The sequence below is a fragment of the Puma concolor genome, chromosome A3, assembly GCF_028749965.1.
Source record: "Puma concolor isolate L17-30 chromosome A3, mPumCon1.1.hap2, whole genome shotgun sequence".
In the NCBI taxonomy this organism is placed as follows: domain Eukaryota; kingdom Metazoa; phylum Chordata; class Mammalia; order Carnivora; family Felidae; genus Puma; species Puma concolor.
This window is the reverse complement of record NC_141669.1, coordinates 109,028,800-109,053,636: the sequence shown is the minus strand read 5'-3', so window position 1 is coordinate 109,053,636 and position 24,837 is coordinate 109,028,800. Positions and strand designations below refer to the sequence as shown.

Genomic DNA, 24,837 nt, shown 5'->3' with positions numbered 1-24,837 from the left:
TTCATTTCCCCACACGGAACCCCATGCAAGGATGAACTTACTGCTTCCTGGCTGGTGGACAGTCTCTCCCTGTTAAACACAGAAGGCAGCCCTTGTGAGTTTTTGTTTTTAGGCACGGGCTTTAGTCCTGTGCTTTAGGCCTTACAATAGGCCTAAAACTTCATCTCCTATCTGTGCCCAGGGACTAAAATCCCAGCCCTAGGCCATGATAATCTGTGCATCTGAGGCTTCATTTGTAGAATTAGGTTTCCTCTGTATTTCCTGCAAACTGGACTTTCCCAGTCTCACCTCAACGCTGTATTTACAATTCTTTTATTTTTCCTTTATCTAGCACTCTTAGGTATTTATGGCAAGACTGAGGTTTGCATTAGATTGGGTGCATTTAAATCAGTTGCTGGAAACTGAAATCCAGTGTTTATATAGTGGGTTCAACTGATTTTGTTTAGGGAAAAAAAAGAGCTTCACTGTTAAAGAAAAAGAAACATTAAAAATCAAAGGACTAGCTCAGTGCTTTTCTACTGATAAAGAAAGGAAGGCCAAGGAAACGAAGGGCCTTTATGGATCACACACCCACCAGGAATAGAGCTCCATTCCTCTCTTCCTGTCTCTTTTTTTCTTTGCTTCCTTCTTCCTTATCTTCTTTCTTTCTTTCTTTCTTTCTTTCTTTCTTTCTTTCTTTCTTCTTTCTTTCTTTCTTTCTTTCTTTCTTTCTTTCTTTCTTTCTTTCTTTCTTTCTTTCTTTTCTTTCTTTCTTTCTTTCTTTCTTCCATGAACTATATTGTCTATTAAATTCAACACCTTTAGACCTTTGGTAGATATAGTGACCACCGTGAAACATGAAGACAATTTTGTGAGCCTGAGCAAAGCAATCACATTAAAGTGAAGTGGATGTAGGGCTTAACTCTGGGATATCGTCTCCTTCACTGAAAACTCTATAGGAAGGGAACGGTGGTTACTTGGTTTGTCAAGAGCCGGATTTGCTCTATACAGGGAACATGGCAACCTACTGTCTCCATAGAATGATTGTTTAAAAATTATAAAGATGTATTTGTGGATTCAAATGATTACTTTTTTTTTCTGTAGCTCTGGCTATAACAATATGTGTGGTTGCAACCATTTATGCCACAAAAGTTAAATTAATGATCCTACTGTTTGAGACCACATCCCATATTAAAAAAAAAAGCAACCTGTAGAAACCCAGTGACAAATATGGGTACCTTTGGATGCTTGTTTCTCATTTATACCTGATTCACTGTTCACTTTTCCAAGTCTTTTTGTGCATCATGTATTACCAAAAGCAACTTGTGTTTCTTTTCGGGCCAACTGACCCAGTGAGGTGCCGGCTTGTTAAGAAAAGTCAACAAACCATAAAGTGACATGAATAACTGATAGAACTTCAAAGGGGTCTTATTCTTTTCATCTTAACACACTCTGGCACCGTCACAAATGTAGCAGTCCTTTCTTTCCACAAAATAAAAAAAATTCTCTGCCTTTTTAACAGTTTCAGATTGATCTGAGGTCACTGGGGAGTTTTTCAGAAACACCTTAACAGGCAGAGGTAGATAAACCTGGGTGACCACTGTGTGCAAGTCCAGCACCAACATTCTAGAGACAATTGATTTTTAAACCATGAAAGAACCTTCAAATGATGTCAAGTCCTGAGCCTCACAGATGACCATGACAGAAACTCCAGTCTAGTATATATGTTCACTAATTGCCAACACTGGCCATGTTTACACCACCATTTATTGAACATTAAAAATTTTTTTTAATGTTATTTTTGAGAGAGAGAGAGAGAGAGAGGAAGACTGCAAGTGGGGGGAGGGGTGAGCAGAGAGAGAGGCAGAGACAGAATCTGAAGCAAGCTCCCGGCTCTGAGCTGTCAGCACAGAGCCTGATGGGCTGGAACTCATAAACCATGGGATCATGACCTGAGCCAAAGCTGGGACACTTAACCAACTGAGCCACCCAGGCACCCTCATTTACTGAACATTTAATGTGATCCAGGCACCATGCTCAATGCTTCATATATATTATTTCATTTAATTCCCCCCAATAAATCCAAGAGGAGGTATATCCGTATTTTATAGATTAGGAAACCGAGGCTCCAATACATGACAATGCCCTAGGTAACTCAGCTAGTGTGTGTTGTTGAGCTAGGATTCAGGCCATTGTCTATCTGATACCACAGCCCATGCTCTTACCTTTGAACCATGAACCTGACTAATGAGGTTCAATTTAACATTAAAAAAAAATAAAATAAAATAAATAAAGGGGCACCTGGGTGGCTCAGTCGGTTAGGCAGCCGACGTCAGCTCAGGTCATGATCTCATGGTTCATGGGTTCGAGCCCCGCGTCGGGCTCTGTGCTGACAGCTCAGAGCCTGGAGCCTGCTTCAGAATCTGTGACTCCCCCTCTCTCATACTCTGTCTCTGTCTCTCAAAAAATAAATAAACATTAAAAAAAATGTAAATACCTGGACTCTTTACCTGCAAGGTTTTGTTATGAGCAATCTCTTTCTCCTTCAAGGTGACTTACCTAAATAATTTGAGGTTATCTGCAAGTTGAGGGATATCAGTAATGTCCTCCTAAGGAAAAAGATAATATTTCATAAGCAGTAATTAGGTGGTGTTGATACTCTATACCTGCACTGTCGAGTACTCACACTCATATATAGCCACTCATCACATGGAGTTATTAAAATCTGAATTAATTAAAATTAAATAAAATGAGAAACTCATTTTATTTATAGCTATAGCCACTCATCACATGGAGTTATTAAAATCTGAATTAATTAAAATTAAATAAAATGAGAAACTCAGTTCCTCAATCATACTAGCCACATTTCTAGCAGTTACCTCAGCGGCTGGGGAGTGGAGGAGGGCGGACAGTAGGATGGGGCATGTGCAGGGGCTTCTTGGTGGCTGGCAAAGTTCTAGTTCTTGATTTGGGTGGTGATGTGGGTGATAATTTAATACAAATTTGTTAAGCTACAGGTTGCTTTTTGTTTTTTCACTTTTCTGTTTATGTCATGTGTCATGCAAATGAAAAAAGGGGTTAAAAAAACTGACCAAACGCTACCTTTCAAGTTAAAAATCTGAGTTAGAAACTGCTACTTTTATGTACAAACAAAATATTGTACAAATTCTACCTCAGAGCGAGTAGCTCTCCTTACGTTTAGTTCACTGATTAACTTCTCAAAAGGAACCTGGTTCAAAGTTCATTCTGCAGTGTCTGTTGGTGCCTGCCTCCTAAGTGAAAAGCCTACTGTTTAGCATCGCATGAAAATATCGAGGGAAGGAGGAGGGAATTTTTCATTTATTCTGAGAATGGTCATCATGTATCTAAGTTAGTGGAGGAAGTAGACAAAAGGGAGCTCCAATTTCATGGGCCTGTGTTTCCCATGAATGTGAGACAGGGCTCTGAATTTCTACAGAATCTTGGCATTTAGTTTGTACAGAATATTTGCGTTTGCGTGATACCAGTTTCCCATTTGAAGGAAATTAATCATAAGGAAACATGAACCAAATAGCTAAGAACATATGACTCATTTTTATGTTACTATTTATATTCAGTTACAATGGATCCACTGTCTAATTCAATGTGAATTAAACTAATATTTACTCCTACCGTTTGAAGAAGTTAAAGGAAGGGCGGCATTCAACGAATGAATCAGATAGGAGAGGCATTCTGATTATAAAGGTGCTGTTTGGCTACATTTCATGGATAAGGATATGATAAAATAGTTGTACTACTTTATGTTTCACCGGAAGGTTTTGTTTATTTCCTGAAGTCAGTAGGTGTCACAAACTTTTTACAGTGTCCCAGAATAAAGGCCCTCACTGTGTCCACCTTGCCCAGGTGCAACGCATGATGACTAGGTAGATCATAGGCTTTGTATCTGTAAAGCATCTTCTTCATTCTCATAGCTAGCCATGCCATGGACTGGGTGGTTCTCTCTAGACCTGAGTGAAGGGACCGCTTTCATATTCTCGGCATGGAGCCTGCTTAAGATTCTCTTTCTCTCTCTCCCTCTGCCCTTCTCCCTTGCTCGCCATTTTTCTCTTAGTTCAAATTAAAAACAAAAAAACAAAAAAACAACTCATTTAACGTTTGTCAATCCATGAGAACACAGCCACAGTTCTGAGTTACCAGAAAAGTTCATACCAAGGTATTGTCCATTTTTCCACCTTCTAGGGTCACTTCCAAATTAGAAAGTGCTGCTTCTACTTCGTCGACCTCGGACTCATGTGTAAAGTCCTGTGTTTCAGCTGACAATGACAGTTTGCTAATGTGATACTACAATGCAAACAGAGGTTTTAGAAATGTTATAAGCTCAAATAAATCCATTAGCCATTTCTCCTTTTTGAAGGCAATCCCCCCCACTCCCTCATAGTAACAAACATCTCCTGGAAGATCTCTCTCCTATGAAGGGAAGACGACGTTTTAATCTGAATTATTTTGAGATTTATATTTAGTTGTGTTCAAACTCGATTCTTCCCCACCACTGGTTGAACTTGTAGTGAGGATAAGAATTGCAAGACTAACACCTTATATAAGATGGGCATGTGTGTGGGTTGTGAGGCGTATTTTAAATTTAAATAGACTCCCCTCATTTTCAATTCTTTCTTCAAAGAAAAAAACAGTATGAAGAAAACGAAACTTTAAGAAAATGAGTTCATTTTCTTCCAGAAAAAACGTATTGAAGTTCTCATACCTGTAATGCTGCAAAGATCATCATTTCTTCTTCCGTGCAGTCAATTTCTTCTAAGAGAATGGCCCACCTGGCTTGTTCATAGAGTTGGTTTATTCGGACAGCATCATACTAAAGAAAGAAACAGGTAGGTGTGTGTGTTGGTGGAGGGCACGTATTTATATTCCTCAGTACAAAAATTCTGGAATAACTGAGGCCATTCCTTGTTCATCAGAAACAATAAACTTGCATTCATATAAGTGAAGGAAATACCTCTCTCTTTCTTTCCACCACCTCAGTTGATTTTACTTCCGAACTTAGCACCTTCTCAAAATATTTTCCAGAGCATCTTCAAGGGGCCAAATAGACCATCTCGATTCCGTTATTTCCCCCTCTCTTTCATCACCACTTCCACTGGAGGGAAAACCCATCACCACCATCCATCTACAGGACTCTCTTCATCTTGCAAAACTGCAGCTCTGTATCCATTGTACTCCCCACAGGGAGTATACAATTTACTATATCCTCTAAACAAAAGTTGAAGAAAGTATGGAGGAGGAACGGAAAGATAGAGCACCTAAACAGATTTATCAAAGGTTGATTATCATTAGTTTATTTTTCCTTTTGCATTACCCTTATACACACTAGAAGAAAGGTGACAGGGGAGGTAAAAACCCATAGCAAGCCCAAACCAGCAACAGCACTGCTGTCGGTCCAGCAGGAAACGGGACCTGTCCACAGGCACGCTCCTCCTCAACAGTGCTAACGCTGCTGGCCAGGCAAGACAAGTGAAAACCCAAAAGTGTGGTATTCCGGAAGCTGGAACACTAAGAACCTTAAGAAAGTCTGTCTTTGCTTCCTGAACTTTGCCAGGTGTCATGGTACACCTCAGGAGCTAACCCCAGTCGCCTCCCCCAACAAGCCCAAACAGAACACATGTGAGAATGTTCACAACAGTGTTATTCATGGCAACCCTGAGCTGGGAACGCTCCAGTGTCCCTCAGCTGGTGAACTGGTGAATGTCCCTCAACAAAATGTGGGTCACATGCATGACGGGAGGCCACTGAGCAGTAAGAGGGAGCACACTACTGATATGTAGTGGGGACCTCAGAAACATGGTGAGTCAAAGAGTTCAGATGCACAAGATTATATTCTGAAGGCTTCCATCTATGTGAAGCTTCCAGAAAAGGCAAACCTTGAGAGGGAAAGCAGACCAGTGGTGGGCTGGGAGCAGGGAATGACAACAAATGGGGTATAAGGAAACTTTTTTGGGTGATGCAAAACTTTTTTGGATTGTGGTGATGATTGCACAACCACGTGAATGTACTAACAATCATTATATTAGAATTTTATGGCACTATACTGCAATCAAGACACAACAACTAAAACACACACACACACAACGCACACCAGAAACTAAACAATCTCTGCCCCTCCCCCCCCAAAGACCCCTGCTTAATTAACAGTCTAAAGACAAAAATCTAAAGAGTATGTGCAGCCACTAAAATTTGAATTGGATTGTCATATCATATCTGTCTGTCTGCCACTCAGTCAGTGTCTACAATCCTAATGCTGTAGGACTTTTAGTGAGAGTAAGTCAAATCACCTGATAAGGCTTTTCTCTCCAATGCAGTCAGTAAAGATTAAAAAAAATCAAAGCTTCCACACTTGAACAAACCTAATTTCCCCACCACTCCCTTGAAGCCAAGTAAAACAATTCCTTGAAAGAAAAAGTTACCTACATTTACAAATTGACATCAGGAGAACAGGATCTAGTAGAAGATGTTAGAAAGGACAGGATAAGCCTGGCTCTCACTGAGGAATACTGGATTTCTCGGTGGAGCCAGCAGAGCTCTGGATTTTCTTCTTTGGAGGCTTGTTCACGTTCCCCCCTGAGGCTCTGGAACATCACAAGGTCCCAGGTTTTATGGGTCACTTATTTATTTTTAATGTTTACTCTTGAGAGAGAGAGAGAGAGAGAGAGAGAGAGAGAGACAGAGAGAGAGAGAGAGAGAGAGAGAGAGAGAGAGAGAGAGAGAATGAATGAGGGAGGGAGGGGCAGACCAAGAGAGGGACACAGAATCTGAAGCAGGCTCCAGGCTCTAAGCTGTGAGCACAGAGCCCGATTAGGGGCACAAACCCACGAGTTGTGAGATCATGACTTGAGCCGAAGTCAGACACTTAACCAACTGAGCCACCCAGGCGCCCCTGCAGGTCACTTATTAACAGGCACCCTGACAGGTCTTTTTCTCTTTGAGAACTCAGTCAGTGGTTTTCCCAACTTAGAAACAAAGGTTTCCCTTGGTGGGGACTGCAAATGTTTCCCTTGGTGGGGATTGGCTACTCTTGCCTTCTCCTTGGCCCTAGATTTCCTTTGTCTTCTGGTTTACTGAAAATAGAAACCCCAGACTGGAAGCTGTGGTTTCTACCACCTCCATTGCCTGAATCCCTGTTTCTCCCCCTCCAGTCAATTCAGTGAACCCCTCTGTCTTTCCACCCGAAACCAATACAAACAAATAACAAAACCTGCTTCCCACGGTTTCACTCTCTCAGGAAAGGATTACTATTTAGATCTAATCACTCAGGATTCCCTATTAGCTGTGAGGCGACTGTCAGTGTCCTCTAGGATTCTCATTGAAACTGAAGTGCCTTTTCTCTACTGAACCTTTAAAAAAAATACTGTGAATTATTGGAATTATAAAAGTTTTTTTAATCCACACATTTAAATGGGGGAAAAATAATACACAATGAAGAAATTTATTTTGAATGAATCCTAAAGGGACAAAATCATGTACACTAAAAAGTTAAGTCTCCTTCCCTTCCCTTCCCCCCACAAATGGTAGTTTCTCTATAGACTGTTTTGTTCCTTGTTTTTTTTTTTTTCACTCGATAATATACCTTGAATATGTTCTACATCAAAAGAAACCTGATTCATTCTTCTTAGCTACAACACTGTATGCATGTATCATAAGGTCCTTAACCACTTCCCTGCTGACGGATGTTTAGGTAGTTTCCCATTTTCTTCCTCAAATTATGTAGCAAAGGCTGTTCTTGTGCAGACATGTTAATTCACATATTTGAGTATAACTGTGTATAAATACCAAGGAGTGGATTTGCCTGGTCAGAGCTATGTAGAATTGTAATTCTGATACATATTGTCAAACTGCCCTCCATAGGGATCAGATTAATTTGTACTTTGACCTACAAGCAGTGTACGAGAGAGCCGTTTTCCCAACGCTCTTGCAAAGATAGTGCATGAAACTTTTTGATCTTTGTCAGTACAAGGCTAAAAGCCATTGTAGTTCCTTTTCTATGAACTGTGTGTTCCCATCCTTTGATCATTAGTCTACTGGGTTGTTGGTCTTTTTATTATTGATTTCTGGGGGCTTTCTATTAGGGGAATTAACCTTTTATCTGTATGTGTTGCCAAGACTTTTAAACTTTGTATATAGTTTCTTGGCACGCATAAAACTTTCATTTTTTACGAATGTACCAATGTTTTCTTTTATGGATGCTGGGTTTTGTATTTTTAAAGTATATTATTTTTGAAACTTTGTATATTCTAGTATTTTTGTATATCTGAGATTTCAATCAGTACCTGCTACCCCAGTGCTACAGCCTGCCTGCATCTCTCTTCTGAAAGCTGGAGAAGAGAAGCTCCCTGACCCTACTGCACAGTTTGGTTCCCATGTGTAGGGTGCCTTGTCAGCTTTACAATGGTTTTCTGGGTGATGTCTTTGTTCTTCTAGAGTTGATTGTAGGTTTTATGAAAACATGAACCACATCTTAAATTTCTGTACCCCTCTATCTACTCAGCACATAGTAAGAACCTTCAATTAGGTTATATTTATAGCATTCCCTACTTTAGAAGGGGGGAGAAGGGAACGCTAAAGTGGTTGGGGATCACTGTTCTTATGCCCCAAAGCTGTATCCCCAAAGCCTGAGTCTTCCTGTCACCTTTGGGGGGACAGCTTCTATTTGGCTGTTTGATCTGAATCAGTTTTGTTCATGAGCCATACAGAGAGAACTGCTTACCAGTTAAGCAAACATGACATTCACAGTGCCCTTGGAAAAAAATCAAAACAAAAAAATCCCTTCCCTTTTAGGAGAAGACGTAGGGTAGTTTCTCCTGAAGGTTTGGTTTTTTCAAAGAGCCAGAATTCGCTCTTTTGCCATGACTCAGTGGAAGTTATGCACTCTAGACACAAGCTAGGGCCATGGGCATTAAGTTGGATCTAAACCAAAGACTGAGCAGGAGCTCCACAGAAATGACAAGGAATAGGGCTTATTTTGAAGAAGATGCCAGTTAAGGAAGAAGTGGGAGCGGAGATGTGCCTTTGAAGACCAGACTTCAAATCAGGATCAAGGAGAAGACAGTGCCACGAGAGGCAGAATCACCACCGCGCACGAGAGAAGGGTCTACACAGAAGAGGTGCCTGAGGCATCCTCCTCAAACAGGTGCCTGGCAATGAACGGGAAAGAGCAATAAGCATGAAACTGGGATAAAACCACCCTGTGCGCGTGGCGGCTGGTGACTCAGTTTACATTTTCTACATTTGGCCAGTTAAGTGCTGACTTACAGCTCCACAAAAGGGCCACGCAGGGGTGAGGAAGGGGCAGAAATTCAGAGGATTTATTTCACCGCTCAGTTGTCCTAGTAAACTTCAGGCGGCAGGTGTGCACGTAATGGGAGTTGGTAGCCAGCTGGGGTACAGACGGTCCCTCTTCCCTGCAGTGGGGAGTGTAGTGTGCACCATCATGGGGCTTGTTCATGAGAACCTGCTCTTAACCTTGGCTTCCTTCCTAAGCGTTAAGGATTCCGGCTCTGTGAGCCACTCTCCTCTTGTTCCTTTGTTTATGTAGATGGAAAGGGGCAGAGCACACTGTGCTGGGCGGGAAGACCCCCACAAACTCTTGCCAACTCAGGGGCAGCTGACCATACCTGCCAGAAAGTAAAAGACGAAAATCCAAAGACAGTATATATACATTGATCGTTCTAACCCTACATAGCGAAACAGAAGATTATACACATGAACCCTACTTCTGATAACTCAATGACTCAATTTTACACTTCCATGCATTCACATTAAAGCAAAAGGAGAGACAGAAGAGAAAAAGTATCTTACTTTGGGATTCAAGTCAAAAAAAGTGTAGTATTTAAATCGTAACAGCAGCTGTTCATCCTCCTGGATGCCTTGTTCCATAAGGGAACGGGAGGAGTCCAGCCAACTAGAAAACAATAGGATGGGTTTTAAAAGTCAATCCATTTTACACACATATATTACAATATTACATAACATGTTTGTATACATACTTAAATTTATATACATGCATTTACATTTACATATACACGTATATATAAATGTACACGTGTGTGTGTGTGCGCGCGCACGCGCGCGTGTGTGTGTATTTCCTTGAACAAAGTCCAAGTAATATAACCAAAAACCTGTAAGGGAGAGGACTTGATAATAACTTGTATCTGCATTTCATTTTATAGCTTTTACAACTTTCTAAGTGCTTTCTGTATATATATTTTGTTTACACAGATACTTTAAAGTAACCCAGTGAAGGAGCCAAGGCAGTTCTTATCTTCTCAGTTTTATACGTGAGAAAATGGAGTCTTAGTGACATTAAGTGATATATATGTTCAAGGTCATGTGCCTTGTCGTGGAGCCAGAATGAAAATCTGTACCTGCGGACTTCCCACACAGCCTCTCCTCTACACCAGCTGGTCCGACTCAACGCTGGGTCTATCTTATTGTCCAGAACTTTCTGTAACAATGGAACTATTCTATATTGCCCTGTCCAATAGAGTATCCACTAGTCACATGTGGCTACTGAAGATTTAAATGTGGCTCGTGCCACACTTTAATTTTAATTAAATTCAAATTTAAATGTAAATATCCACATGTGGCTAGAGACTCCTATACTGGGTGGTACAGTTCTAGAGTTGAAAAGTAAGTACTGGGCAATGGTGAGGGGTGGAGACGAAAAGTTAACAGCAGAACGAGGCAGGGATGAGTGGCATCCAGTACCACAGAATGAAGATGGCTTGAAAGTCTATTATAACAGGCTTTCGGGGGGGGGGGGGGCGGGGAACATCAGGATGACTGAAATGCAACCTCTGTCCTAAAGGAAGTGGCAGTCCAGTGGGGGAGTGAGCATCATAAGGTAGGAAATGGTGGCACGGGAGCGAGTAAGTGTCAGAACAGGAGTGCAAGGAGGTGAACCCATCCAGAATGGTGTTTCTGAGTAGGAGACAGTACGTGGCTGGGTCGAGCAGGAAGAAGGAAAAGAATCTTGCAGCAGAGCAAAGGTAGTGATAGAAACTGTGTGTGTGCACCGTAGGGGGAATGGGGTATGTGAGTGCACGGGATGGAGACATCTGCTGGGCCAGCTCTCATTGGGAGTAGAAGGCTGTGAACAACTTGACTTTATGTGGTGAACAGTGGGGAGTGAAAGAAATGGTGGTTTGAGAAGTAGTCTGAGTGTATGTTCTGAGATGACTTCAAAGCTGAAGGACTCACTCATTCAAACACCTAAGGGAAGGTGTGGTGTTCCACAAAAGGCGATGAGGGCCAGGTGGGCCACCTTGGATCTTCCCACTGCCCCATGGGACCAACCCACTTATACACTGCTCTACATCCCTTCAAAAACACTTTGCACATCCACAGGGATGGAGAAGTAGTATTCACATAGGGCAATCCATTGAGTTACCAGAACACATAAATGTTGCCATACTTCAAATGTTCTTGCAATGACCAAAGGTGGCATTTCTCCCTTCTGTAGCCAAAATCTGCGCTGATTTTTGCTAATAGTGTACAATCCCCAGGCATGCTAACTTAAAAATTAAACAATCCCCTCTCCCCCACCTCTGTGGCATCTCTCTTACTGTATCAACAACACCAGTTAACAGAGAAGGAAAATGGAGCCATGTCCTTACCCTGCGTTAAGCTTCGTTTTGTCAACCAGAGACCGAGGCTGGTACATATCAGCCAGTGCCTCTGGTGATTGGGGGGGCTGGCTGAATGCGAGGATGCTGCAGTTTTGTTCGGTCAAAGGGCTGTCACTGAACCATGTCATGGTGGATGACGCCGGCGTTCCATTGATGGGATCATATGTGGGAGTCATGGTTCTACTATATAATCCAGGACTTACTGCAAGGCAGAGGCAAGCTTGTACTATGACATGAGACTCAGAGGGAGGAATCTTTGGGAAAATAAATACTAATACTGCTTATGCTAAAATGGATTTTGAATTTAATTGTTTGCACTATTTAAAGTAAGGAGATGAGTCATGATGGGGGAGGCGTTTTTTACCTCCTGGGAAGGCTGAGAACTCACAGGCCGCAAAAGCTTCCAAAACCAACCCAGACAAATGCTGGGGACTATCTCCTTCTCAGTAATTCAAAATTCTATTTGGGGCACCTGAGTGGCTCAGTCGGTTAAGTGTCCAACTCTTGGTTTTGGCTCAAGTCATAATCTCATGGTTTGTGAGTTCAAGTCCCACATCGGGCTCTCTGCTGGCAGTGCAGAGCCTGCTTGGGATTCTCCCTCTCTCTCCCTGTCTCTCTGCTCCTCCCAGTTGTGTGCGCTCTCTTTCAAAATAAATAAATAAACTTAAAAAAAAAAACCCCAAAATTCTATTTCAGCAGTAAGTTTTGGCACCATTAGAGAACAGAAGATCTCACAGAATGCATGTACAGACTATAGTTTTGGGCAAATCCTTTAAACAAATAATAGTACTTGCCAGTTTTAAGAACCTAGCTAGTTGATGGCTTATAAATCACATGGTTTGTGTAAGGAAAATGCAAATAATCCCTTTTACTCTTTGCATTGGGATATACTCTGCATGAAAACCTTTGATATTGTAAGCAGTTTGTTTTTATATAAAAAGACAAGGATATTGTCTCTCCAGAATTTTTACCTGCCCTCCTGTTACATGCCCAATGCAAAATTTATTTAAAAAAATTTTTTATGTTTTATTTATTTTTGAGAGAGAGACAGACAGACAACGTGAGCAGGGGAGGGACAGAGAGAGAGGAAGACACAGAATCTGAAGCAGGCTCCAGGCTCTGAGCTGTCAGCAGAGAGCCTGACGCGGGGCTCAAGCTCACAAACCGCGAGATCATGACCTGAGCCGAAGTCGGACGCTTATCCGACTGAGCCACTCAGGTACCCCATCCATATGCCCAATGCAAAATTTAAACTGCATTCAGAAAAGAATCACATGAAGATAGGATCAGGAAAAGCATATTTGAATGATCCAATTAATCTCTTTTCTCCCCAAATTCACAGCCAATTCTCCTAAAGTTTTGCTTTCATCAGTAACATTATTTAACACAGTTAAAATAATGAGCTCTACAGCAGGTAGAGCACACGACTCTTGATCTCAGGGTCATGAGTTCAAGCCCCACGTCGAACGTGGAGCCTACTTAAAAAAATAATGAAATATAAAAAAAACCTTGTTAAAAAAATTCTGTGAGTTCTAAAATTAATTGCATATCCTTTCCTCATCACAGGAATCCTGCAATTTTAGTCCTTCTTTGGGGGGGGGGAGGGGAGGGGAGGGGAGGAGAAGGGAGGGGAGGGGAGGAGAAGGGAGGGGAGGGAAGAAGAGGAGGGAGGAGCCGAGGAGTGAGATTTCTTGGGATTTAAGAAATCCTTGGATTGAAGCATGGAATAAAACAAAACACCTGTCATGAATCATACCTGGTGGACCTGAAGTCGTTGGAGACCCCTCCAGATTTAAAATATCTTCAATTATGGGCTCCTTGTTAGTTTTGTCTTTCTTTTTCTTCTTTTTAAAATAGTCACCAGAAGGCTTTAACAAGGAGAGTTCTTCTGATCTTCTAATGTCTAACAGACAATTGAATAAATATAAAGAAGGAAGAAAAACTATCAAAGAGTAAAAAGAAAATACCTTCTAAGACTCAGAGTCATGCTAGGCATCTGAAATAATTTCTCAGGAAATTCCTGAGAAGTAAATGGAACTAAATTGCATCCCTTTGGAAGAAATAGATGGGTGTGTGTGGGGGGGTGGGGGTCAAAGATCAGAAGATTTAGTCTAATAAAATTTCTAGTTGTTTTTTAACTTATGAAAATATTTCAGACATACACAAAGCAAAAGGAATAGTATAATGGCCTCCTCATGCTTTCATCACCCAGGTAGCATTTGGCTATAATTTCCCCTCCCTCTCTTTTTTCTTTCTTCAGTTTTTTTTTTAAATAACAACCAAGGGGCGCCTGGGTGGCGCAGTCGGTTAAGCGTCCGACTTCAGCCAGGTCACGATCTCGCGGTCCGGGAGTTCGAGCCCCGCGTCGGGCTCTGGGCTGATGGCTCAGAGCCTGGAGCCTGTTTCCGATTCTGTGTCTCCCTCTCTCTCTCTGCCCCTCCCCCGTTCATGCTCTGTCTCTCTCTGTCCCAAAAATAAATAATCGTTGAAAAAAAAAATTAAAAAAAAAAAAATAACAACCAAGAACCCCACCATTTTCTTTCTTGAACACAGATCCCGAGAACCTTTCCCTTTCACTGTGCACAATCGCTAATTTCATCCCTGCGGCAGACAGTATTGGTGTCCTGCCCATCTCTTCTGGGCCCTCACCATTTCAGTGCACTCTGACCCGACTTCCAGTGGCAGAAAGGACAAGAGTCTTTCTGCCTGAGGGCTTGCTCTGGATGCCAGAGTGTGCACTGCCCAAATACTGATGCAACAGGCCACACAAGTTCAGAGAATTAACACTTCCAAAAACAGACATCAGTGACTGACATGAGCGGTATATTAATATCCCCAGTCCCTGACCCATTGGGTGGGATAGCTCTGAGGCATGTTTACATTGTCTCCCAGAAGCCCCCCAATTGCCCCCGAGTGTGATTTGATTGGTGACGCTCTCTTACTGAAGAGCTTCTCTTTCCAGTCTTACTTCCTCACCCCCAACCAGTGTTTTCTGGAATCTCCTCCCCCCAAAATAAATGTTTGTACTTGAATTCTTATCTCAGGGTCTGCTTCTGGAGAACTCAAACCAAGATGATTCCCATTTTTTTTGCATTAGTCCAATATATTTATAACTGCCATTGCCAATCAGAGCTCCTGATAACCATGAACCACCATGAGCTTCTATATGATTCCAAGTGAAAGCCAAGGAATATGGACGTTAGAGTCTGTGAGCAGCTTTCTGGGAGGCAAATGCACTGATTCCATAGGTCCTGCCAGTTTTCAAACATTGCTTAGTGCTGAGGCTAGCAGTTCAGCTCCATCCTTTTCCTCTATAACTAACGATGCTTGATTGTCAGGTTGCAACACACACCTGAGCCCATTCCAAATGCATAATTTATATACGAGACCTGGAGATGAATCAGAATTTCCAGTAGAAGCATTAGAAACAAAACAAAACAAAACCTACATCTCCAAGCCCAAGATTTGTGTCTTGTCCTATCTTTGTGGGAAAACTCATCATATTACTAAATTTGATTTAGCTTCAATTTAACAGATATAAAAAAGGTGACTAAAAATGGCACATTGAGCCCTTTATGACTACTATGAAGACGTAATCTGGAAAAGAGAAGAACATCTGACTGCTTCTGTATATTTTGGAACCTCAAATTTTCAGTCCCAGCCATGATGTGTGTTTCCAGTCTACTATGGACTGGGTTTTATTTGATCATTTACTTTGTTTTCCAATCCTCATTGGAATATTACTGAAAACAAGGTGCCCTGGTGCTTGCCATTTGCCCACCATGTATTAGGGCACTGCTGAGGAGTTCTGTACTAGAAGGTTCCATTCATTTGTTCGCTTAATAGTTAATGAGTAGCTAATGTGTGCCAGGCATTGTGCTAGGTATTAGAACACAGGTGTGCTCAAGTAATGGCTTCTGTCTTCACCGTATTTAACACCACACCAGCCCCTACTGCCCACTGGAACTCCTAGTCCTGCATATACTGTCACAGCTTTTCTTTTTTTCTCTACCAAAATCTCCTTTTAACATCTTATTTTTTAAAATTTTTTATTAAAAATTAAAAAAAAAATTTTAATGTTTATTTAGTTTTGAGAGAGAGGGAGCACAAGCAGGGGAGGAGCAGAGAGAAAGGGAGACACAGAATCCGAAGCAGGTTCCAGGCTCTGAGCTGTCAGCACAGAGTGGGACGCAGGGCTCGAACTCACGAACAGTGAGATCATGACCTGAGCCGAATGAAGTTGGATGCTCAACTGACTGAGTCACCCAGGCGCCCCCCACCCCCCAATTTTTTTAATATTTATTTATTTTTGGGATACAGAATACAAGCAGGGGAGGGGCAGAGAGAGAGAGAGGGAGACACAGAATCTGAAGCAGGCTCCACGCTCCGAGCTGTCAGCACGGAGCCCGACGCGGGGCAAGAACCCACGGAGCGCGGGATCATGACCTGGGCCGAAGTTAGATGCCCAACCAAATGAGCCACCCAGGCGCCCCAAACATCCTATTTTTAAATTAATGTTTACATTTATTATTTATTTTATGCCTCTGTATCCTAGAATGTAAGCTCAAGCAGGGAAGGGATTTAGGCCTATTTTTACTGTTAAGCAATCTCTAGCACTCAACACAATGCCTGCCTAATCAATATATATTTGTTGAAGGAATGAATGAATAGTTTAATGGGAAAGATAGGTCACTCACTCATATATTGTATATACTATATTCAAATGCTGAATCTCAGCCTTGGAACCATAGAATGTACCTACACGCTTTCAAAAAATATGAAATAAGAACCATGATGCAGGGTTTACTTCCATTATAGAAGTGCCACAAATAAATGGTTTGGGTAGTGTTGTCCCTAATGACTGTTAAAGCCATAAGAATTAGTTTTCAATCCATAATTAAGTGTACTTTTCTCCTTAAACTCCACAAATAATTTTTGTGGATAGAGTATTTACTAGAGCCAAGCATTAGGAAAGCAGTTAAGACATTGCAACACTATTATCTCAAAATCAGTAAACATATATCAACTCTATGGTGGTAATGATTTAATGGAACTCTTGCTTGTTTGTCTTAAATATAATGATGATATTACTATGGCTCAGAGGAATGAATTTGTTTTGGGGGGCGGGGATCTTAATGGGTCTGTTTCTTCTGTTTAAAGGCTTCTTTTGAAATAGCTTTAAGCTTTGTGGAAGTGAATCTGATTTCCTCCAATAATGTTCCATTTGGTTTAACTCTACTTACATGGCTGAAGTCCCCAGAACCAGACTTGAAAAGTATGCTTCCTAGTAAGGGAAATGTTCTGTAAAGCCAAATGCTTGCAGGCAGAAAGCACACATAATTTTCCTGCCCTCCTTTGCTAACAGTCCAAAGGGCACAGGGCCCCTCTGGGGTACTCACTCAGGATTTTGCAGATATCACTGACAGCTTTAAAAACCACAGCCGAGAAGCTGACACGCAATCTCACTGTCTTCACATTTGGCAGGCGGAGGCGGAGCATTTTATGCTGAGGGGTGAAGAGAAGCTTTGCATCTGCCTGGACTCCATATTTGTCCAGGGTCCAGTGTGTTTTCAGAAGCCAGCAATGCTTTTGTTCCCACCAAAGGGCAAAGTCTGACCAGTCTTGGGATATGTCTGCAAACATGAAAAATACGATGAAGTAGAATAAGAACGAACTTTAAGAGTCCATCCATTGTGTGCAAGAACTTCAACAAATGGGTCTTCAGCTCCCCATTCCCTTTTACAACCTAAGGCTTAACAAGCCTCAGCACCTCTTCAAAGTCTCTAAAGTGGGGTGGGTAGAAAACAGAGCCTGAACCTCATCACAGTGATATTTAAAAAATTTTTTAACGTTTTTTATTTATTTTTGAGACAGAGAGAGACAGAGCATGAACGGGGGAGGGGCAGAGAGAGAGGGAGACACAGAATCAGAAGCAGGCTCCAGGCTCTGAGCCATCAGCCCAGAGCCCGACGCGGGGCTCGAACTCACGGACCACGAGATCTTGACCTGAGCTGAAGTCGGAAGCTTAACTGACTGAGCCACCCAGGCACCCCCACAGTGATATTTAGATACCGTGAAAGAAACAGACACATCCTTTTGCAGGATCCTCTATTTCTCTTCCTCCTGTGGGGAGGGGGCTTGCTCTCTGAGCCATCGTAAGAAAAATAAACAGAAAAACTTAGATGATCAGACAGCCTAGATTAGCCATTTACTGTTATTACAACAGAGAGGGTTTCAAAGGTAGGGAAACCATCAAGAAACGGGAACTTACTGATCTGTTCTACTAACTTGAGCATCAGCCCCCCAACATGCAGGTCTCCAGCCACTCTCAATGTGACATCTTTCTGCTCCTCCTCATTTGGATGGTCAACTCTGACGACAAGCTCCCAAGAAGCAGATGCAAAGTCCGTGGATGAGAGCATCGTGGCAAAAGCAGGTGTCTGCCGACAAAAAGTGAGACATGGATCAGAAAGTGAGAAGGAAACAGGAGCTTGCCAGTACGTCCTGCAGGGCAAAACTTTCTTCCATTTTAGCCTCTTCTTCAGGAACTCTGCAGGGTTCCCAGTACTCAATATTAAATTTAACATCTGAACCTTGAAGACAAAAAGTCTTATAAGGTCTCAAGCTTTCCAGATTTGTGTAACTTTATCTTTCTATTCCCCCAGGACCTATTTTTTTTCTGTGCCTGCCCAATGCATCAATCTTCATTTTCTGTCTCTATGGACTTTTCTTGACTTTCTCTGAACTACTGTGGCAATAGGTAACAAATCATGGCAATCCTTGATATCTTTTTAAACAATCACTTTCATGGAAGTATAATTTGCATGCAATAAAAATGCACGGATTCTTTTTTGAGTATAGTTGACAATGTTACATTAGTTTCAGGTATCCAATATAAAGATTCAACAACTCTATGTTATGCTGTGCTCACCACAGAAATGCAGATTTTAAACATACAGTTTGATGCCTTTGTTATATACAAATGATGCCTCGATAAAGTTTATTTTAGAAAAGGATGCCATGAAAATCTTTATCTATGTATATTATTATATTCCTCCTACAAATATTGATGACATCTTCTGGTATGAAAATTAAAAAAACAAAAGTATAGCAAAATAGTTTCTATTTCAGTCATATAATATGTAGTTTTACCTTAAATGCATATGAAGATATAGGTCATTAACAATTATTGCCAGGTATTTGATTTACTTGAGTTACCATTTTATATTATATAAGAGTTGGTAAATTCAGTGCATCAATTAAGTTTTTGGACAAAACTCTGGTAAAAGATTGAAAACAGGAATGACAGACACACAAAGCCCACTCTTCAAAACACAGATGGGGTGAAAACTTCAGACTCAGAGTTTCCTCTCTTTCGAGGAACAAGAATAAAAATGAGCTAAGCAGTATCACAACTGACATGTTTCAGGGGGAAATAGGAACACTGAATCCAAAACTGGCTGAACTTAAAATGACAGCTCTGTTTTACTTTTCTTTTCTTTTTTTTTTTTTTTTAAACAGGGGACTCTGCCTTGTTGGTTTTTTTTTTTAATGTTTATTTCTGAGACAGGGAGACAGAGCATGAGTGGGGGAGGGGCAGAGAGAGAGGGAGACACAGAATCTGAAGCAGGCTCCAGGCTCTGAGCTGTCAGCACACAGCCCGACACGGGGCTCGAACCCACGAGCCGTGAGATCATGACCCGAGCGGAAGTCGGTTTCTCAACCCACTGAACCCCCCAGGCAGCCCAGCTCTGTCTTACTTTTAAAACAGAAAGCACATTCTGCCCCTTCCCCGCTCATGTCCTGTCTCTTTCTGTTTCTCAAGAATGAATAAACATTAAAAAATTTTTTTTATAACAGAAAGCTCATGATACTACCCCTCCTGGCTATTTAAAGATTTAAAATAGGGCGCCTGGGTGGGTCAGTTGGCAAGTGTCCGACTTCAGCTCAGGTCATGATCTCATGGATCGTGAGTTTGAGCCTTGCATCGGGCTTTGTGCTGTCAGTTCAGAGCCTGGAGCCTGCTTCAGATTTTGTGTCTCCCTCTCTCTCTGCTCCTCCCCCACTTACACTCTGTCTCTCTCTCAAAAATAAATAAACATTAAAAAAATTTTTTTTAAAGATTTAAAATAAAATTATCAGGCATTTAAATGATAACACATCTTTTTCATTTTACTACATAGAGACGGCTTATAAGAGATGCATGTTTTCTTTAAGGCCTATTTTTTTTTTTAACATGAAATTTATTGTCAAATTGGTTTCCATACAACACCCAGTGCTCATCCCAACAGGTGCCCTCCTCAATGCCCATCACCCACTTTCCCCTCCCTCCCGCCCCCCATCAACCCTCGGTCTATTCTCAGTTTTTAACTTAAGGCCTATTTTTGAGAAACATCAGTACACTCCAACTCCTAAGAAGGAGCTTCTCCGATGGAAAGTGCACAAGTCCGCTGGGCATCTATTAACCTGCAGATTCTGTTCAGCAGATTCTGTTCAGAGGTGGAGACCCTGCATTTATAACAAGCTCCTGGTGACACTGGTCTGTGGCTCACACTTTTGAGTCCAGACAGCCACGTGAACAATCAGCTCCAGGACTCAGTCCCCCCCTTCAACCTACCCCAAATCGATATTAAGCCAGGGACCATGGTGATACCTGAGAAACATTACTTTTAATAATAAGTAATAATGATACCACCAGTGTTATACCAGTTTTTTGTGCATTTGAAACTGTTCACGTTTGAAAGCATCAGAGAATCTCAAAATACACAAAAATGATACACTGCAAATCTGAACAGGCTTAGGACAGATTTCATTTGTTCAAATCAAGTTCAAGAGTTCGGAAGCAGCGCCTTGTGTTTTTATGACCAGAAGGAGCCCAGCGATGTAACGCTTGTACCTCTGCATGCACAGAGGCACCTGCGGACACCTCTTGCATGGGCAGTGAATGCTATGCAATTGGGCCTAAACTCTCACTTCACTGTCATCATCAGGCTCAAGTATCATTTATTCTGTACTTACCTGGTGAAGTATTCTGTGTGAACCATGGAGTACGTGTTATCTTCTTTACCTGCTCAGCAATCCCATTTAGAAATGAGGAAACTCGGGCTCTGAGAGGTAAGGCAACTTGTTGGAAGTCACACAGCAAGTTAGATGGTGGAGCCCAGACAGAAATCCAGGTGTTTCTAGCTCCAAACTTTCAACCACTACACTGGAACACGTCCTTGACAAAGTTGCAACACCAATATGAACTAAAACTCTTACAACCACATGAGCTAAACTCTCAGGAGCCTTCACTAAGTGTTTCTACTAACATCTTTCCCAGTGAGGAGGCAATAAAGATAACTCCATAACTTGGCATTGAACTATTTGACTTCAAGACCCTCACAATTTCTAAAACGCTATGGTTTGAGGTTTAGGTATTTTAAAAAATTTGTACTTTCAAGCGACTCCTTACTGCTTATTTCATGAGTATCAGTCATAGGTCTTTTCCTAACCTGGGCAGTCAAAACACTTCTCACCTAGGCAATACATGGTGATTCCCTTACAGCGAAATTCAGGCTAAAATTAGACAATCTGGTTTCCCCACATTCCTCTCCTATCTTTCTGCACCTTCATTTTTGAGAGAACTCATCTGCAGCAAGCTGTTACTTGTTGAGGAGAGCAGCAAACTCCAACGGGGAAAGTACATCCAAGGAGACCAGAACGGGAAGCAAAGTGCACCAGCAGACCTGCCTTCCCTGGGTGAAGCCCAGCTGTCCACCTTGCAAACAGAAAATGCAAGAAAGAAGGACAGACATAGAGGCAGACAGGCGGCCAGACAGAAAAACGGGGGAAATAGCCCCTGATGCTTCCCCTAGAAGATCAGAGTGCCTGTCCAAAGGCCCCTGGGCCTGTCGGTTTGCAGCCCTGCAGGGTCCTGGGGCCAGGAGGTGTGTGGTGTGTGGATAGAAACCTGCTCCTCGACCCATGAGCGCAGCCCCTGAGGCTAGACGGAGAGTTTATTTTGCGAGACCAGATACGCAAGGCTGGGGAAAGTGGTCCCAAGCAGGGACATTACTTTTAATTCAGCACCTATTTACGTGCAAAGGGCTGCTGAAAAGAAGAGGTAGGGGTTTCGGGCATCGGTGGTGCCCGTTTCAGTCCCCTATCCGCCCCCGCCAGCCCTCGGCACCCACCTGCTTTCCGGCCGAGGGTGGCGTGCAGCCTCGCGGACGCGCACGTGGACGCCTGCGCCCCCAGAGCCGGAGCGGAGGCGCCCCCCGCCCGGCCGGCGCGCGAAGGTGGCGAAACTGGCGAAGCGGGGCGCCGGGGCCCGCGCTCGCGGAGGCGGCGGCTCCGCTGGTCTGGGCCGGCCGTGCTGCGCGCGGCCGCTGCGGGAAAGCCGCCCGTGACCTCCTGCCGAAGCTCGGCGCCCGCCTCCAGCGGGGCGCCGGGTGCGCGGTCTCCGCCCTGCGCGAACCCCGGAGGCCGGGCCGCGGCAGGTGAGGGCACGCCCAGCCCCGGGCCTGCTGGGTCTCGCTCCCGGAGCGGAGAAGCGCTCCGCAGAGTTGTGAGGGCCGAGGGTGGCCGAAGGGCTGCGGCGGGATGGCGGGGAGAACCGGGGCGGACGCTCACCCTCTGCGCCCCTCTAGCGACCTTTCAGCCGACCCTCGCAGGCCGCCTCCAGTTTTCCCGGTTCCCCGAGGCGCCGCTGGGGCTAGCAGCCCGGGTGGTTAGACTGGCTACGTCCCCTGCCCTCCAGGTATACCTGTCACTCACACCCCGGGGGTACGTCCAGGCCCGGAGAGTCCCATGTCTCCTTTAAAGAGCCTGGGGACCTGCGATCACAAGAGCGGCTCGTCTCTGAGTAAGAGGATGATGTAGACCCCGGAGAAGGGCGAGGCGCCGCAAATATGCACAATGGGAGACCCAGGGGCAACCCAAGGCCATGCCCCAGGCCGGAATCCGGTGGCTCACCTCAGATTCACCACCTGGTGCAGCCCGTCGCCTCCGGTCGGATTTACTCCCGAAGAAGGCTGGGCCACCCTGAAGGGTGGGTGACTGGGCAGTTTACACAACCTGTCCAAGCCTCCTTGGTTCATATTACGCACATCCGTTGAGTGTTTACTACGTGCTGGGCCTGGGGCTGAGCTCTAAGGATGCAGTGGTTTTATAAAAAGTCAAGGCATTGATAGTTTCCTCATCTGTGAAATGGGTAGAGAGATGGAAAGTCCACAGCCACTGCAGGGTGGGATTTCATTCAGTTCATGGCAGAATTTCATGCAGTATAATATAGGCTTTAAGCGATTTACACCAAGTACATAACGCTTGTAAGAACTTCATTTAAAACGCTATAAAATTTAGAAGTGGAATCTTTGTTTTTGCTTGAACATTACCATATTCGGCCGTTGTAATGGGTTTTGAAAGTATTTTACATTTAATTTTAAAAGGTCAGTTGAATAATTGTTAGCAAATGTGGGTTTTTATAATTAAAACAAAGCAATTAAAACTTGAAACTGAATTTCCTAATTTGGTAAAGTTTGTCAACTATGGGAATGATGTCAGCTGTCATCTGGTCCCACTTCCCTGTGTGCCCAACACCAACTGAGCAGATATGTTGTCTGGGGCAGCAAATGTTTAAAGGTTTGCTTTGTGGAGACTGCGCATGGCTGCTTAGGACATAGACATTCTTTACAATTTCCTGTGTGACCTTGAAGTAGTAATGGTTTCATTTATACCAAATTGGGGTCTCATTTTAGTTGAAAATATCTGGGTTTTGCTGAAGAATTTAGTTGGCTTTAAGCTTTCTGTTTGGTCTGTTATTCTTTAAGCTTTTTAAAAAAAATGTTTACTTATTTGTTTTGAGAGCGAGCACATGAGAGTGGGGGGGGGGGGTGGGCAGAGAGAGAGGGAGAGAGAATCCCAAGCAGGGCTCAATCTCAGGAACCATGAGATCATGACCTGAGCTGAAATCAAGAGTCAGATGTTTAGCCGAATGAGCCACACTGGCACCTCTGTCTTTTAAGCTTTTAATTGAAATATATTTTATATTTCTATGCAAGAACACAAATCATGAATATATAGCTGATGAATTTTCACATATGGAAGACACCTGTATAATGAGCATCAAGATTAAGAAATAGAACATTACCAGTCCCCCAAAGTTCCTTAGTCCCCCCTTTTAGTTGCAGCTACCCACCCCAACTCCCCCCCGCCCCGGTCCCCCCAGCAGGAACCCCTATCCTGACTTTTAACTACTTACATGGGTTTTGCTGATCTTTGTATTGTACATAAATGATACAGGATGTATGTGCTATTTAATGTCTGGTTTCCTTTGTTTAACATTATGTTTTTGAGTTTGAGTTTCATCCATATTTTGTGTCCTTGACTTTTTTTTTTTTTTTTTACTTACTACCTGGTTATTATCATTCTTATGACACAGGTCTGACACATCCCTTAAGGTCCTGGGTTAGAAATGAATTAAAAGGTGTATTCTGGCTTTAAAATTTCATATATATGTATATAAATATACATATATATGTATGTATACATACATATATATATATATATATATATATATATATATATATATATATATACCTGTATACGTATATACATATGTATATATATGTATACAGGTATATATATATATATATACACACACACACACACAACAATCACCCTTTCTTAAAAAACACACAGAATCAGTTATTTAATCTACAGATACTAATCAAGCAATGAATTAGTTTATTTATTCAGGCATTGTATTACCATGGGCCAGACACTGTGATATGTGCTGAAAGTACTCAGATTATCTAGGCACAGACTTTATCTTCAGATCTATTTATGATGCTGGAGAATACAGAAGTGGGGTATCTACTTCAAATTTGCAGAGTTGGGGGGAGTATGAGAAAAGATTTTGGAAAGGAGATGATTTTTGAGATGCACTTTATTTTTTTTTTATTTAAAAAAAATTTTTTTAACGTTTATTTTGAGACAGAGCATGAATGGGGGAGGGTCAGAGAGAGAGAGGGAGACACAGAATCTGAAACAGGCTCCAGGTTCTGAGCTGTCAGCACAGAGCCCGACGCATGGCTTGAACTCACGAACCGTGAGATCATGACCTGAGCCGAAGTCGGACGCTTAACCGACTGAGCCACCCAGGCACCCCTTTGAGATGCACTTTGAAGCATTGGATAAGAGCTTGATA

At 42.7% G+C, this 24,837-nt stretch overlaps 1 protein-coding gene across 2 annotated transcripts in view; it reads right to left on the bottom strand.

The window, feature by feature from the left end:
- Window positions 1–22,038, bottom strand: part of FERMT1 (FERM domain containing kindlin 1) — a 35,375-nt gene extending 13,337 nt beyond the window's left edge. Inside the window, exons 1-9 of one of the 2 annotated variants that reach the window (XM_086701721.1) lie at window positions 21,824–22,038; window positions 17,920–18,088; window positions 17,048–17,281; window positions 13,405–13,551; window positions 11,637–11,850; window positions 9,820–9,922; window positions 4,718–4,825; window positions 4,168–4,299; window positions 2,539–2,588 (exon numbers count right to left, since the gene is read on the bottom strand). In XM_086701721.1, the coding sequence (XP_086557847.1) occupies window positions 2,539–2,588; window positions 4,168–4,299; window positions 4,718–4,825; window positions 9,820–9,922; window positions 11,637–11,850; window positions 13,405–13,551; window positions 17,048–17,281; window positions 17,920–18,070 (1,139 nt within the window). In that variant the 5' untranslated portion in view covers window positions 18,071–18,088; window positions 21,824–22,038. Of the gene's footprint in view, window positions 1–2,538; window positions 2,589–4,167; window positions 4,300–4,717; window positions 4,826–9,819; window positions 9,923–11,636; window positions 11,851–13,404; window positions 13,552–17,047; window positions 17,282–17,919; window positions 18,089–21,823 lie in introns of those variants that run through there. The other variant, XM_086701722.1, reaches the window with a different exon arrangement.
- Window positions 22,039–24,837: the final 2,799 nt, after the last annotated feature.